The 18,128-nt window shown below is 45.1% G+C and overlaps 1 protein-coding gene across 1 annotated transcript in view; it reads left to right on the top strand.

Moving 5' to 3' along the window:
• The window catches only part of ITGA8 (integrin subunit alpha 8), a 713,969-nt gene that overhangs the window by 238,481 nt on the left and 457,360 nt on the right, over window positions 1-18,128 (top strand). Inside the window, exon 6 of the mRNA XM_078663606.1 lies at window positions 4,041-4,086. Within this exon, the coding sequence (XP_078519732.1) occupies window positions 4,041-4,086 (46 nt within the window). The remainder of the gene's footprint in view (window positions 1-4,040; window positions 4,087-18,128) is intronic.

The raw sequence follows: 18,128 nt of genomic DNA, 5'->3' as shown, positions 1-18,128 counted from the left end.
TTTTTTGGGCCCCACTCTTGCTCAAAAAACTATATTTCACAAAGTAATATGAGTACACACAAAGTTAATATAGTTGCTCCGTTTTTCCAGCATTACATGTCCACTTTATAAATCTTGTACTCTGTAAGTCTGTTGCGCATGTGTTCCTTTAAAATCACTCCAAGAAACACTGCTGCCCATGTACACCCTGAAGTGTATTGAGGCTGGAGCACTTGGATACCCTGGTGCCCCTGGATACCCTGAAAATCTGTGCACTGAAAGATTAGTGCTCACAGAGGCCCTTAGAGACCTGCTCTGCAGCATTGCTGTCTCCATGCACCTTGATAATTTTGTCCTGAGATGTTGGTGCTTCCATGCACCCTGTGCACTGATCTTTGGTGGATGATTCCTTATAGCACCTCATAGCCTTTAGCGACCAATAAACCTGTACACCATGCCTTTAGTGACCATTAACCCTATACACCCTGAGAACTTCACCTTGAATGTTGAGCACCCCTGGGTGTTTGATGAACTCTGCCCACGAAGATTGGTGACCCTGTGGCCACACTTACCCTGATAACTGCTTTCTTGACACTCTCCCTCTTTAACCCCTCCCACGCTGGTGACGGAACCGTTCCGTCACGCCCCTCGGGTGGGCTGTGCTGGTGACTGAACGGTTCCGTCACGGCCCGCTCGCCGCGCCTGCGCGGCGCTGATTTCGCACCTGCGCGGCGTGTTCTATTGAGCGGGCGGGCCGTGACAGAACCGTTCCATCACAAGCACAGCTCACCCGAGGGCCGTGACGGAGCGGTTCGGTCACCAGCGCCGGAGCGCTGCGCGCCCCCCCCGCCCCTTAGCACTGCGGCGGAATAGCCGCCGCAGCGAAAGGGTTAAACTTCCATGCTCACAGTCTGCCTTCCCTCCTGTAAATATTGCCCCAAGATGCTGGTATAAAGGCATATTTTCAAAGAAGGCAACACCCTCTGAATATATACTAGCCCATCAACCGGTCAGCCATTGAACTGCTGAATGTGACCTTCACCTTTGCCAACATTAAAGCTGATTTTAGAGGGCTGACATAGTAATATATACATTAGAAGACGCTGTCCGTTATGGTGTCAAACTGGAGGTCGTAAATTTCGAAACATGTTCTTTCTTTTCTGATAAAGGATACACAACGCGAAACATTGCACTATAGGAGCAGGAAACAGTTTCCGTAATCTGGTGAATTCAGCACACATTCTTACTTTGCCACGTTTCTTAAAGGCGAGAAGGATGTTGTTAGGGCCTCTTTGTAGGGGACTGTGTGTACTAAGAACGATGCTATAAAATAATTGCCCCAACAGACAAAAACATCTTATTTTCCTTGAGTAGATTTACACCTATGTTTGGACTAAAATAACTTTTTTCGAGAATTTTCAAAACGAATCTCATAGTACCTCTGTGATGCAGCAGCAGCACCCGCTAATTTCCGGAGATAATTCTATGCCCGTGTTTAGGGTAGGAATGGGTTCCGTAAAAGTTTGTGAGTACCCACAAACTCACGGATCTTTGGGTGTACACCAACTTTCCGTGCCACCCTTGTCCTGGAGCACCCACTCCCCACTCAGCGATTCATATCACATGTGCATCTAAGTGGAACTTAAGTGATCAAATTCCCTTGTTATTCAGGGTCTGTGTTTCGAGAAAGAATAAAGTGGTAGTAGTAATTCGCTTTGTAAAGGCAGTAAACAATTTGAACACGCAAGCAAGACATTATGTAGTGAGCCGAGACCTTAGTCTGTTGAAATCGTGACCTAACCACATCTTTATGTTTAACACAGATTTAATCCTGTATTTGGGGATCTGGCCGGGTTAATACTAATATATTCATAAATGTGATTGATGGTCAAAAAGTGAGATGTCAAGATGGAATAACACCGTTGTTTTATGTCTCAGAAGGGTGAGTGTGGGGTCAAATAGTTTCGTGTTTTTTTTCGTTTTTTTTAATAAGGTTTTATTTAAACCAAAATGAAACTAAAGATAGACTTTGAACATATGTATAAATACATGGCAGCATCTGGTATAACATTAAAGCGTAAAATGGGTGGTTAAACATGTACACAAAAGGGCACACGGAGCTTAAAGCCTTTAGTACACAACAATAATAATTTGGAGTAATCATTCTGTGGTGGATTTTAATTAGTTTGCCCACTGTAGGGAAGGAAGTTTGCAAAGCTGAATGTAAGAGCGAATAATCTTGACATATAGTGAAAATGCATTCCAGGATACGGACAGCACGGGACAAATGACGGGAAGTGGGAAGAGTGGGATGATGCACTCAGGGAGTGAATGAACTGATAACCAGCGTTATGACTGGCTGTACTCAGCTAGTTCATCAATCATTATATGCCACATCCCCTTCCGGTTCAGCTCGCAGACACTGTGCTGCTGGAGTGTAATTCAGATATGTAGGACGCTGAGCTCATTTAATCATTCTGATTGCAACTAACAAGGCATTTCGAAAAAACATATTTTTGTGTACATGGAATTGCTTTTCAGGACCATATACGGCCTGGACGCAGTAAAGCTCATGAACATAGGTAATTCTAATGTTTCCAGTCTCTGGACTTGAGACACCACCCTTTTTACTCTGCCACTTCTTCAAAAATAGTAACACTCACTGCTGAGCCAAACCTTTTTCCACCTACTTAAAAAAAAAAAGTCTCTCAGCACGTCTCGCTATTTATTGGTCTTTGTGTTTAAAGGTGTGCTCAGATACGACTACTGTTCAACTTCAACACTGTGGTGGGACTTGTGATAATAAGAGCGACTTCGACCTGAGGCCATCTTTAAGTAAAGAAAATTCCACATATTATGTGTCTCATTGGGCGAGTCCGCAGTTGAGCTGTTTGACAAATGTTATTCCAGTGCTTCCAGTGCAGTGGGCCAACATTATACTTAAAACCCGGTACCCGTGCTGGTGCTATCAAATGCTCGGGTTGCCAAATACCGTGGCTGCCTAGACTTGATTCTGCCTCATGCTTCTTTCTGCAATCATCCTCCTCTGTTTTCCAGTATTTTTCTCCCCACCCTTCTCTTATCTGCCATTCTCTGACTTGCTCTGAGTCAACATCTGATGATGTAAAATAAGTCCAGGCAGTGGTGTAGCTAGCCCTTTGGCCACTTGCGGCTGCAATGAAGAGCGGGGTGGACTGGAGATTGCCTCCGTAAGACCCCAGGTAAGAGCGGGAGGAGGCAGCCTCCCCCAAAATTTGTTCCGCCTAGGACGGACCGCACCCCCACCCTTGCTACGCCACTGAGTCCAGGTTTCCAGAGATGAGTGCTGTGCCGACTACCGCCAAACACCGCCACACATTATGCACAGCCTTATGCAGCAGCCACTTGTGGAACGGTGGGCTAGTGTTTGTTCCTCCACGTTGTGAAATGTTGGATGTAGTTTACTAATAAAGAGCTGATAGGGGCGGCTTTCATTTTTTGAAAGAATGTTGACAAGCTGTCAACTCACCTTCTCCCAAACTGCAGGGTGCCCAGTGGTCAGTCGGCTCCCACATTGATTACATTAATTCTCAAGAGCATCTGGTGGGGCCAGACAATGTCTTCTTCCAAAAGTCTGAGCTGACATCTAAATGTTTCTGACATTGGCCGTTATCCAGATATCCAGGGCCCTGTGAAACCTGTGCGCCTTTGTGGTAAGTGTCACAACTACTGGAATGCATATGTGAGGTCTTAATCACCAGAGCAGAATAACAATATTTACTTATTTTGTTAGTAAATCACAAGATATCACTAAACATAAGATGCACAATAATGTTTTTGAACACGGATGGAAATCACAACTGCAAAATACTTAGGTGAAGGTGTTTTTTGCCCATTTTTATTTAGAACTGAGGTCGTTTACATGTCAAATTTAGTGACACTTCTGCACTCTTATAACTGACTCCTGTGTTTGGGAGATATACGGAAGTCTTCAGAAAAGCATGTAGCATAAAAGAGATTAATCCTGATTACTATTAGAACGACATATTGAAACTTGTTGTTTTTCTACTGTCTCACTCTAGGACGGGGACCTGGTAGTTGGTGGACCAGGCAGTTTTTATTGGCAAGGTAGGTGAAGTGCTGTGCTGTGTTCGGTTTCAAAGGTTACTCAGTGCTTTTCATTTCTCATTTTTCTTTCCTGTAGTGAGTGAACAAATGATGTCTGATAACTGTAACGCTTGATTTATGACAATAATGTTGTCTCACTAGCTTTCACAATGGAGACGCTAGAACCCCCAACCCCATGTACCTCTACCCACAATCCCAAACAGAAACTAACCACCAGAAACACACCCACTCTGCACAGGTAATCAATAGTATGCAACAATCCACCTGTCATATACACCCTTGCTATTCCTAAGGAATATTTTAAAGCACATGTCATATAAGTCTTGAAGGGCTCTTACACTGCTGTTATTTGCCAACCTCTGGAATGGAACAACTTCCTTATAGTTAGGAGCTGCTTTCACCCTTACTCGGGCAATTGTAATGCTTGTTATTGGGAAGGTGATACCAAAGGGGATGATGGCCGGAGCGTTTGAGCAAATCAAACATTCACACCCAGTCAACTGATCTGGGTTTAATCCATCATCATTCTTTAGCTCACTCTACCACCCCAGTTCATCATGGCATTATGCAAATCAGTCTGACCCTGTGCCTCATGGTAACAGACCAGACTGAACTGCCAAGCCATGTCTTCCCTGGACCGGAAACAAGCATCCTGGGACCGGTGTCGGGTTCATAACCCTCATCAGCCAGGCCATCTTGAACCCAGTGGCAAAGTGAGCAAGGGACCCACGTCTGGGCATACCGTGCCAACTTAGGGCGAACAAAGCGATGCCAAAAGGGATGATGGACTGAGCAATTGAGCAAATCAAACACTCACCCCCAGTCAACTGATCTGGGATTAATCCATCATCATTCTTTAGCTCATTCTACCACCCCAGTTCGTCATGGCCATATGCAAATCAGTCTGACCCTGTGCCTCATGGGAACAGATCAGCCTGAACTGCCAAGACATGTCTTCCCTTGACCGGAAACAAGCATCCTGGGACCAATTTCGGGTTCATAACCCTCATCAGCCAGGCTATCTTGAGTCCAGTGGCAAAGAGAGCAAGGGACCCACGTCTGGGCATACCCTGCAAACTTAGGGCGAGCAAAGCGATACCAAAGGGGACGATGGACGGAGTGTTTGAGCAAATCAAACACTCACCCCCAGTCAACTGATCTGGGTTTAATCCATCATCTTTCTTTAGCTCACTCCACCACCCCAGTTCAGACATGGTCATATTCAAATCAGTCTGACCCTGTGCCTCATGGGAACAGTCCAGCCCGAACTGCCAAGCCATGTCTTCCCTTGACCGGAAACAAGCATCCTGGGACTGGTTTCCGGTTCATAACCCTCATCAGCCAGGCTATCTTGAATCCAGTGGCAAAGTGAGCAAGGGACTCACGTCTGGGCATACCTTGCCAACTTAGGGCAAACAAAGCGATACCAAAGGGGATGATGGACGGAGCGTTTGAGCTAATCAAACACTCACCCCCAGTCAACTGAACTGGGTTTAATCCATCATCATTCTTTAGCTCACTCCACCACCCCAGTTCAGACATGGCCATATGTAAATGAGTTTGACCCTGTGCCTCATGGGAACAGTCCAGCTCAAACTGCCAAGCCATGTCTTCCCTGGACCGGAAACAAGCATCCTGGGACCGGTGTCTGGCTCATAACCCTCATCATCCAGGCTATCTTGAAACCAGTGGCAAAGTGAGCAAGGGACCCACATCTGGGCATGCCATGCCAACTTAGGGCGAACAAAGCGATGCCAAAGGGGATGATGGACTGAGCAATTGAGCAAATCAAACACTCACCCCCAGTCAACTGATCTGGGTTTAATCCATCATCATTCTTTAGCTCACTCCACCACCCCAGTTCGTCATGGCCATATGCAAATCAGTCTGACCCTGTGCCTCATGGGAACAGACCAGCCTGAACTGCCAAGACATGTCTTCCCTTGACCGGAAACAAGCATCCTGAGACCAATTTTGGGTTCATAATCCTCATCAGCCAGGCTATCTTGAATCCAGTGGCAAAGAGAGCAAGGAACCCACGTCTGGGCATACCCCGCCAACTTAGGGCGAACAAAGCGATACCAAAGGGGATGATGGACGGAGCGTTTGAGCAAATCAAACACTCACCCCCAGTCAACTGATCAAGGTTTAATCCATCATCATTCTTTAGCTCACTCCACCACCCCAGTTCAGACATGGTCATATACAAATCAGTCTGACCCTGTGCCTCATTGGAACAGTCCAGCCCGAACTGCCAAGTCATGTCTTCCCTGGACCAGTAACAAGCATCTTGGGACCAGTTTCGGGTTCATAACCCTCATCATCCAGGCTATCTTGAATCCAGTGGCAAAGTGAGCAAGGGGCCCATGTCTAGGCATACCCTGCCAACCTAGGGCGAACAAAGCGATACCAAATGGGATGATGGACGGAGCAATTGAGCAAATCAAACACTCACCCCCAGTCAACTGTTCTGGGTTTAATCCATCATCATTCTTTAGCTCACTCCACCACCCCAGTTCAGACATGGTCATATGCAAATCAGTCTGACCCTGTGCCTCATTGGAACAGTCCAGCCCGAACTGCCAAGTCATGTCTTCCCTGGGCCAGAAACAAGCATCCTGGGACCAATTTCGGGTTCATAACCCCCATCAGCCAGGCTATCTTGAATCCAGTGGCAAAGAGAGCAAGGGACCCACGTCTGGGCATACCCTGCTAACTTAGGGCGAGCAAGCGATACCAAAGGGGATGATGGACGGAGTGTTTGAGCAAATGAAACATTCACCCCCAGTCAACTGATCTGGGTTTAATCCATCATCATTCTTTAGCTCACTCCACCACCCCAGTTCAGACATGGCCCTATGCAAATCAGTCTGACCCTGTGCTTTATGGGAACAGTCCAGCCCGAACTGCCAAGCCATGTCTTCCCTTGACCGGAAACAAGCATCCTGGGACCGGTGTCCGGTTCATAACCCTCATCAGCCAGGCCATCTTGAACCCAGTGGCAAAGTGAGCAAGGGGCCCATGTCTGGGCATACCCTGCCAACCTAGGGCGAAAAAAGCGATACCAAAGGGGTTGATGGACGGAGCGTTTGAACAAATCAAACACTCACCCCCAGTCAACTGTTCTGGGATGAATCCATCATCATTCTTTAGCTCACTTCACCACCCCAGTTCAGACATGGTCATATGCAAATCAGTCTGACCCTGTGCCTCATTGGAACAGTCCAGCCCGGACTGCCAAGTCATGTCTTCCCTGGACGGGAAACAAGCATCCTGGGACCAGTTTCGGGTTCATAACCCTCATCATCCAGGCTATCTTGAATCCAGTGGCAAAGTGAGCAAGGGACCCACGTCTGGGCATGCCATGCCAACTTAGGGCGAACAAAGCGATGCCAAAGGGGATGATGGACTGAGCAATTGAGCAAATCAAACACTCACCCCCAGTCAACTGATCTGGGTTTAATCCATCATCATTCTTTAGCTCACTCCACCACCCCAGTTCGTCATGGCCATATGCAAATCAGTCTGACCCTGTGCCTCATGGGAACAGACCAGCCTGAACTGCCAAGACATGTCTTCCCTTGACCGGAAACAAGCATCCTAAGACCAATTTTGGGTTCATAATCCTCATCAGCCAGGCTATCTTGAATCCAGTGGCAAAGAGAGCAAGGGACCCACGTCTGGGCATACCCCGCCAACTTAGGGCGAACAAAGCGATACCAAAGGGGATGATGGACGGAGCGTTTGAGCAAATCAAACACTCACCCCCAGTCAACTGATCAAGGTTTAATCCATCATCATTCTTTAGCTCACTCCACCACCCCAGTTCAGACATGGTCATAATCAAATCAGTCTGACCCTGTGCCTCATGGGAACCATCCAGCCCGAACTGCCAAGCCATGTCTTCCCTGGACCGGAAACAAGCATCCTGGGACCGGTGTCGGGTTCATAACCCTGATCAGCCAGGCAATCTTGAACCCAGTGGCAAAGTGAGCAAGGGGCCCATGTCTGGGCATACCCTGCCAACCTAGGGCGAACAAAGCGATACCAAAGGGGATGATGGACGGAGCGTTTGAGCAAATCAAACAGTCACCCCCCAGTCAACTGTTCTGGGTTTAATCCATCATCATTCTTTAGCTCTCTCCACCAACCCATGTCAGACATGGTCATATACAAATCAGTCTGACCCTGTGCCTCATTGGAACAGTCCAGCCCGAACTGCCAAGTCATGTCTTCCCTGGACCAGTAACAAGCATCTTGGGACCAGTTTCGGGTTCATAACCCTCATCATCCAGGCTATCTTGAATCCAGTGGCAAAGTGAGCAAGGGGCCCATGTCTGGGCATACCCTGCCAACCTAGGGCGAACAAAGCGATACCAAATGGGATGATGGACGGAGCAATTGAGCAAATCAAACACTCACCCCCAGTCAACTGTTCTGGGTTTAATCCATCATCATTCTTTAGCTCACTCCACCACCCCAGTTCAGACATGTTCATATGCAAATCAGTCTGACCCTGTGCCTCATTGGAACAGTCCAGCCCGAACTGCCAAGTCATGTCTTCCCTGGGCCAGAAACAAGCATCCTGGGACCAATTTCGGGTTCATAACCCTCATCAGCCAGGCTATCTTGAATCCAGTGGCAAAGAGAGCAAGGGACCCACGTCTGGGCATACCCTGCTAACTTAGGGCGAGCAAGCGATACCAAAGGGGATGATGGACGGAGTGTTTGAGCAAATGAAACATTCACCCCCAGTCAACTGATCTGGGTTTAATCCATCATCATTCTTTAGCTCACTCCACCACCCCAGTTCAGACATGGCCCTATGCAAATCAGTCTGACCCTGTGCTTTATGGGAACAGTCCAGCCCGAACTGCCAAGCCATGTCTTCCCTTGACCGGAAACAAGCATCCTGGGACCGGTTTCCGGTTCATAACTCTCATCAGCCAGGCTATCTTGAATCCAGTGGCAAAGTGAGCAAGGGACCCACGTCTGGGCATACCCTGCCAACTTAGGGCAAACAAAGCGATACCAAAGGGGATGATGGACGGAGCGTTTCAGCTAATCAAACACTCACCCCCAGTCAACTGAACTGGGTTTAATCCATCATCATTCTTTAGCTCACTCCACCACCCCAGTTCAGACATGGCCATATGTAAATGAGTTTAACCCTGTCACTTTGTTATTGGGAAGGTAGCAGAAATATAGTTTGTTTTTCTGATTCCTGGGAATAATGGTGTTGCAAAGAGATATAGCGAGAGTGTGGGGGAGTAATAAATGCCCAGATGTTCACACTTGCAATAAAGGACTAGTGCATGGAGGTATAAGGAGGCAGGGGCTGCCTGAAGAAGAGGGGGAACAAAACAGGAGGGTTGAGAATCATGATTGGGAAAAGGTAACAACTCTTGAAATTCCCTTCAGAAAATACTTCCACACATGGAAAGATGGGCAGTGGGAGGAGGTTCATTTTCGTGCTGATTGAAATGGAACTCCATTATTGTTCATATGTGTTGCTATATATATTGATACAATATATCATATGGTACAAATGAATAACAGGTGTGTGCAGTACACTGATTTTAACATCAAAGACTCTTCAATGGGTTGTCAGGACCTCATATTTTTTGAAATGTTGGTTTTGTTAGCCTGATGAAAACACCAGTAGAATAGATGTAAAAAATAGTATTGTACATTAATTTGGCATTCAAATCCCAGAGAACAGCAAGCTTTGTGTGGATTTAACAACTAGTAACACAAGTGTTTATATGAGAACTCCCATATTTCAGCACGGGCCCAATAAAAAGAAAACAATTCAAAAAACTATTTGAAACACCTAAATGTAACAAAAATAACAACATTTACTACAACAGAATTCTTTCAGGACTTTGGGGATTTTTTCACCTATAAATAAATGCATTAGTATGGTGCTGCAATGGGTTTGGAACGCCCACTAACCTGTACATTTGTGGGTATTCACAAAACCTTTGCAGATAGTTTCCCAACTCGAAAGTGCCATGCCAGGTGATTTACATCTACGCCCAGCACAGGAATAAAGGCATTTTTCCAGGGCTAAAGAGAAGCAAAACGTCTCAATTGTTTGGGTTAGGGGAAGAGGTTTCTCTGTAGAGAAAATAAAAAAGAGTTTAACAGTGCAAATGCACTTAAAAGTACACATACCCATACACATTTGTAAATGTTTACACGTGTAATTTTTTGGAAGCTGTAACAGTCACAAGTTCCCGAGTCTACGTGGATTCCTAGAATTGTATGTGAAGGCAATCAAGATTCGAAAAATGCTGCAAATGCAGAAGTCACCCTCTGGGACCAAATCCCGAACTTCTTCAGTAGGCGACTTCAGACTTGGGTCCCTGGTCTTTTCAAGCAGCAAGTTCCAACTGTTAACATATATGCACAAGTCATATACGAAATGTACGCAATGTCCTCATCATTGTTTACTTAAAGCATACTTTTGTGACTGGCTTTCAACGAATGTATGTAGGAAACCATTGAAGGGACAAAAAGCCAATGAATTCCTCTCGAAAGAGGCTTCAACTTGATAGTTACTGCATGAATAAGAGTTACATGCTGCAGATGGCTTGAGTCAGTTGTGACATTATGGCCCGTGTGTGCCATCATCAGTATCCTATCAATGCAGGAAGCTGTTGCCAAGTGACCCGCATTTGCACTGTGATGTTTGCAATAAAACTCTTTGGCGGAAATGCTAATTAGGGCTCAGTTCCTGCACAGTTTTGGTGTCATTGACCAAAATAGAGATTGTTTTGCAATCCAGCTATGAAGGGGTCAGACATAAAGTTGGAGAGATTGATGAGAAATGGAAAGAGAGAGTGAAATTCCAGAAGCAAAAAACATACTTTTTGCATAACATAGTGTTCTAAGCTCGAGAGCTCAAACATGCAAAAGAAGAAAAATGTAGATTTATGTCCCCATTCTATAGTGGTTTTTATTTTTTTATTTTAGCACGTAGTGTACATAGAGCAAATAGAATGTATACAGCACATAGAGTGCCGAATCGCAAAACAATTTTGATGGTGCTACTTTATGTCCTTGGTGGTAAATTAGGGTAGTGCTTGCTCCAAACATCCTTAGCCACGGTGTTGTCAAAACAGGATTCTCAAGGTAGTAATTTGTTGGAAGTACATTTGGGCATGTTTGTTGTGGCATTTTGTTGGGATGGTGATGTGTTCTGTTGTTTTTAGTGCTAAGGCGTTTTGTGTGCTGCATTATATTATGTGCAATGTGATTTTGTTGGGTTGTAGAGCAGTTGTTGTGCTACATTTGTTTCTGCTGTTTTGTTATGATGTGCCCTGTAATGTTTTAATAGTGTTGTTACGTTGCTTTATATATGTTAATACGTTCTGTTGTTTACTTTATATATGTTAACAAATGCAGATTAATTTTCAGCCGAAATCAGCACATGTTTTGAATGTTCCTGTGACAATCAACTATTTACCACTTTCTGAGGCAGGAAGATAGCGCTGATCTAGATTTTCAAGTACTTCAAACGCCATTAAGCCCAAAACTGTGGCAAAGGCTGAGTCTTGACTTAATGCACTCCCCCCTTAAAGTATATTACTTTGGGACAAGTTATTAACAAAAAGTGTTATTATTACACTATAAACTTACAATATTGAGTCTAATAAATAATACTAAATTACACTAATTTTGTAAATCAAATCAAGATAAAAATCAGAGTAGATGCCTCATTGGATTCAACCTGTCAATGAGCAGCAGTAGTGTTTACAACACAAACTAGCATCAGCCGCCGCCCGTGCTGGTAAGAGAGGTGGGGCGGTGGGCCCGGGTGGGGGAAGAGTTCGACAGACGACTACGAGGGAAAATTAAATAAATAAATAATTTTCCCTCATCATTGTCTGTCGGAACCCCTCCACAACTCTGCCCCACTGCCACACCGCTCTGACCTGCACGGGCTGCAGCTGATCAGCATGTCAGAAAGTGGTACTTGCAAATGAGTCCAATTAGGAGATGTATGACGGTACAACGCGTGCTTTTACAACGCGTGCCTTTACCACACAGGTTTTACAACGCAAGTCGTTAGAACGACTTGCGTTGGGGGGCGCTGGATAGTGGAATAGCTTAATTTACTATTTCAACTCCAGACCCCGTGGATAGTAGGGAAGGTGTTGGATAGTAAATTAAACTATTCCTTATCCTACAGCGCCCTCCGGCGCAAGTCGTTGTAACGACTTGCGTTGTAAAACCTGCGTGGTTACGGTACCGCGTTGTAAAAGTTTCGTCGTAAAGGATGTTTCCCCCAAAGGTACCTCAATTTGGATCAAATTTAGAATAATCAAACCTCTAAATTATGCAAGTGCATTATAGCACTTTGTAAGGTGTACTAATAAGAGAAACACTGCCTTCAATCTTACCCTGTCCATGCTGCCTACTCTTGTACCATTCTACTCAGCCTTGTGGCCCCTCAGAAAAAAGTGAATCTGCTATCATCTTAAACTGCTGCTTTAGTAGCGTGGGCAGGTATGTTTTTTATTAAAAAATATATATCCCTGATCCTGTACATATAGAGTTTTAGTCTTGTTTTTATTCTATTTTAATTTGTATATTGTATATTGTGTTTTTAACTTGTTTGTGCAAATGACAGCTATGGTTTGTACTTTGGGCTGAAAGCACTTTAATAAATATCAAATATAAAAGTGTTCTATACACACACAAAGACACTCGTAACACACTACATGTTCCAAACAAACAGACAGACACACACACATAACCCACAAGACAACTCTAGCTAGTCCCAGGCTCCACAAAGGTCCACATCAAAGGGGTAACTCGCATAGCCCAGGAAGTTAGCTTTATTTGTACGCTCCAACTAGTAATGCATGTCAGGTGTGTATTTTCTCCCTCAGGTGAATCCTGTTTATCTCTTCTTTTTAGTTTGTCAGTCTGCATAGCTTAGGCGGCTACATCTATTTACGTTATGTAGAGCTGTATGTGGTGGATTTATCCTTAAAATGTACCCCTAAAGTTGGGAAATACCACAACGCTAAAGTTTATGGAGAAGGAGATCGTCCTGGATGAGTACTAGCGCAAATACTCCGACCTCCTTACACTAAAGCATACATCACAGAATTGCATTTCACATTAGGGAACACACTCACGGACCCACTGTTGATCCTGAAAGAGTTTTAATCCTATTTCGAAACGCTGTACACTACCAAACTGGGACTCGACCGTACTGGTCTGGAGTCGTATCTTTCCGAAGTAGCATTGGTATACTTAGAGAGATTCATGCAAGATTTTTTAGCAGAGCCCGGGAAACATCCTTTACAACGCAACTTTTACCACGCAGTGCCTTTACGACGCAACTTTTACAACGCAAACCATTACAACGCATTGCGCTGGGGAGCGCTCTAGGATAGGGAATAGGTTTAATTTACTATCCAACACCTTCCCTACTATCCACGGGGACTGGAGTTGGAATAGTAAATTAAACTATTCACTATCCAGCGCCCCAAAGCACTATGCGTTGTAAAGGCATGCGTTGTAAAAACAGCGTTGTAAAGGCATGCGATGTAAAAGCATGCGTTATAATCTCATACATCCGCAGAGCCCATCTCGGCAGATAGCATAAATGAAGCCATTGCAGCCCTGAACTCATCCACAGCCCCACCGGGCTGGATGGATTTACAGGCAAATTTTACAAAGCCTACAAAGACCTCCTGATCACCCGATTATTGGACGTCTATGCTGAAGCTCTAGAGAAACAGCAGCTCCCTCCTACCCTATAAGAATCAGTTATTATTCTGCTACCCAAACCGGGCAAGGACCCCCTACAGTGCGGCTCGTACCGACCCCTATCGCTGTTAAACTTAGACTATAAAATCCTCGCTAAGGCTTTGGGATGCCGCCTCTCACTGCTTATGGAGTCTATAATATCCCCTGCTCAATCAGGTTTTGTCCTGCACCGGTCCACCGCCTTCAACCTCCGCATGCTGTTTAACACTTTGCACAGAATAAACCCAATGGTTCCCGCAGCAGCAATCCTGCTAGACACCGAAAAGGCCTTTGACTCCCTGGAATGGCTCTTTTTTCTTTCCATAATGCAACACAAGGGAATGCCACAGGGATTCATTGCCACAACAGCACTGCTATACACACAATCTACAGCTAGACTCCGGCTTAATGGTACTCTATCAGCCCCCTTTACCTTATCACGTTGCACGAGGCCGGGATGTCCCCTTCCCCTTTATTGTTTATTTTAGCGATGGACCCACTGATTAGACACTTTCAGGAAAAGCACCTGCACAGAGGATTGCAATTCAACACAGACCTGCCACTAGTTTCCCTATATGCCGACGACACGGCCCTGTATGTCCGAGACCCCCAAACCAACCTGGACCCACTTCTCAGAGAGATCCTCCAATTTGGCACATACCCTTTGGGTTCCGGAATTCCCATTGGACTGGTGCACTGATTCAGTAAAATATTTGGGGATACACATCCATCTCGATACAGACCAGATCATACGCCGTAACTACGTAGTGGGGATCTCCCAACTGGAGGCGCAAATTGACTCATGGCTCAAACTCCCTCTCTCAGAGCCAGGGCGAGTTACCCTGGTGAAAATGATCGTACTCCCGAAGTTTTTATATCTGTTTCACAATATACCAATCCTACTCACGAACAAATTCTTCGACACTCTGAGGTCACACTTAATCAGGCTGGTGTGGGGCACCAAGACACCCAGGGTGAGATGGCAGGTAATGACGCTCCCCTGTGACCGAGGAGGATATGGGGTCCCTGATCTTCAGTTGAACTTTCTGGCAGCACAATGTAGTTTTGCACAGACATGGTACCATCCGGACGCCAGGGTTACATACCTGCGCACAGAGTCAGACTTTATTTTACCTAACACGCTTGCCACCGTCTTGCCCACTGGTATCCCTAAGGATCCTAAAGATATACAACCATTTTCCACCACCAGCTGTGCATGGGCTAAGCTGAGCCGTATTACCCACACCCAGACATTATACTCTTCCTCCCTCCCACTCCCCACCGCCAACTTGCTACCTATCACTAGTGAAAAGCTGGTTCAGAGGACCTGCATTAAATTCAACATTAGCGCAATGGGGATTTATTTCCTGCTGGCCACGTTTTGACCCAGAGGATGTATCAACCTTCTCAGATGCCACATTTATGGATAGATTTGTGTTGGCCAGATTACGTTCCGCCCTGCGGGCTCGGCTCCCTGACTACCCACTAGAACCTCCCTCATTGCCCCCCCTTACATTGGTGATAGGTAGCAGCAAAGGGATCCATCTTAAATCTCACTTGTATAAGGCGTGTGCCAACCTGGTCCCAGTGGATGATGAAAGAATACGTAGCGCATGGGAATCCGATTTAGGCAACCCAATCACTGACGAGCAATGGGCTGCCTGCTGCAAGGTTACTAAAACGGTGTCTCTCAACAGCAGACATAAATTGATACACTTTAAGTTTTTACATAGAATTTATGTTACAACTGCCCGAGCACACAAGATAGATCCCATCAGGCCGCATTGCTGCCAGCGTTGTCAAGCCCCTCAAGCTGACTTTGCACATTTTGCTTGGACTTGCCTGCGCATCCACATCTTTCGGGTTGAGGTACACAAACTTTTAAGCAAAATGATACAGGTTCCAATGGAGCCCTTGCCCGAGATAGCCCTCCTGGGATATGTAGTCCAGCTCCCCCAAACATTCGCAGATTTGCTGCCATCTCAGTACTCCTGGCTAAAAGAGAAGTGGCAATTCACTGGGGTGGTAAGAGGGCTCAGACGACACCTAGCTGAATCCAAAGCCTAGCAACCTGCTCTATGAGGAGCGACCTGTATGCTAGTACTATCCCACCTTCCTCCAGGCCTAAGGACATCTGGGGTCCCTTCCAATCCTTCCTTTCGCTACAGCAGCGAGGCCCCCTCACAAAACGGGAACAGGGCATCGTGCCGACTGGGGTGGGCTAAAGGGATGCGATACACACATAAATAGTCCTTGACATACTCTACCCACAGGTAGTGAATGGGCCCATTGTTGTTTCTTGTATATATGGTTTCGTGAGAATTCGGCGAGGGAACCCATGGATCGGCACATAAAAGGGACGCTTGATAGGGTTTTGGTATGTATTAGATACAATATTGCTAGCAATTGATTGACCTACTGTGATTTAAAGACCTTGTCAAGATCAATATGTTAAGATTGTACCCTATGTATACCGCAATTACACTCTGTGCTCTGCTTTACTTTTCGCAAAATGCTAAATAAAGTTTAAAACAAAATGTGCCCCTAAAGTTACTAGCAATAACTTAATGGTTTCATTCTCAGTTTTACATGCCCCCACACCATCATTGGTGTAAGTGTAAATCTATTTGTATGTACATTTCCACTTATAGATTTAATTTTGTGTATTGGGCTCAAACCATTTTTTAAAAACCATATCCAGCATTTGTTATGTCATGGCCTTTATACAACAAGATCCTTCAGCAATGAGATTATCATCAAATCAATTGTGGAGAAGCGTGGCTCAATGGTTAGAGCGGCAGACCCTGATGCAGAGGTCTGGCCCGGGACCAGGGTTCAATTCCCGCCTTGGCGGCTCTTGGACTCAATTTCCCCGGACCTGATAATTCTCGCCTCGGTGCCTAGTCTAATCATGGGTCCCACTCTGTGACTCTGGGCAATAGCTTGCTTAATCTCCACAACGGCCCCAGCAGTGCTGTGGATGCCTGGCTTCACCTAGGGGGTGCCCAGGAGTGGACATTTCACAGGAAAGCCAGGATGGGTTCCACAGCGGTATGAATACAGCGCTACGAGGCCTCCGGGTAGAAGTGCGCTATATAAATACTCTACATTTACATTTACATTTAATTACCACTATTCATTTTGCAGTGAGATATAATAAATGTTAGAATTGATTTTCTCTATGGTAACTTAAAAGGCAGATCACATTAGGAGCAGTTTGAGGCACCAATATTGGCATTACTTTGGTATTTTTCCTTTTCAGTTAAAATATAGTGGCCATTATACGGTTGTATGACATCACAGCGCATGCTTTTACCACGCATGCCATTACAACGTAGTTTTTACAACGCAAGTCGTTACAACGACTTGCGTTGGGGGGCATTGGATAGTGGAATAGTTTATTTTTCTATTCCAACTCCAGTCCCCGTGGATAGTAGGGAAGGTGTTGGATAGAAAATGAAGCTATTCCCTATCCTACAGCGCCCTCCAGCGCAAGTCGTTGTAATGACTTGCGTTGTAATGGTTATGTTGTAATGGTAGTGCGGGGTAAAAGTTGCGTTGTAAAGGATGTTCCCCCATTATACACTACCTGTTATAAATGTGACTCAATCAACATTTTGTCTAGAAAAACAATACAGCTCTCAAGAGCATATTCACCTGAGTATTAAATAATCTTCAAAAACCCCACAGAAGTTTGAAATCCAGTAATAAGATTTGTATGCCCATGATGACCGCATTTGACCAACACCATCAAATGTATTGTAATGAGTAAAGAGCAATTCTTGACTTTATACCGTTTTCTGTCCTTTAGTGCATATTCTATGCCCTTGTTACTAAAAGATGAGATAGGATCCCTATAGCCCTCATTTTATGTGATGCTCCTATCTGCTGTCAAACTTATTCTTTATAAGAAGCCAGAATTGGCTACTCAACAGTCACTAAAAAACGGAAGTATCTAATTATAAATTATAATTTATGCAGGGTTGGCATGCTGAAAAAAGACTTTGCACAAGATCACTCTGGTCATAGTATGATTGAAGGAGAATTATTTATAAAGCTTTAATTTATATCCAAGTACACTGTTATTGATTCACACTTAATGTGAGTATAATCACTAGTCTGGAATGTGCCAGTACTATGTGGGATGAGTCTCCTACTGTACAGTACCAATCATGCAATGTTGATTAGCTTTTGTCAGAACACTAATTTAAGTTTCTCTTGCCATGTGGTCACATCATAAGCCCGAGTAGAAACACCATCATTTTACATGCCCC

Source organism: Lissotriton helveticus, chromosome 10 (assembly GCF_964261635.1).
Source record: "Lissotriton helveticus chromosome 10, aLisHel1.1, whole genome shotgun sequence".
NCBI lineage: Eukaryota > Metazoa > Chordata > Amphibia > Caudata > Salamandridae > Lissotriton > Lissotriton helveticus.
This window is presented reverse-complemented; position numbering and strand designations above follow the sequence as displayed.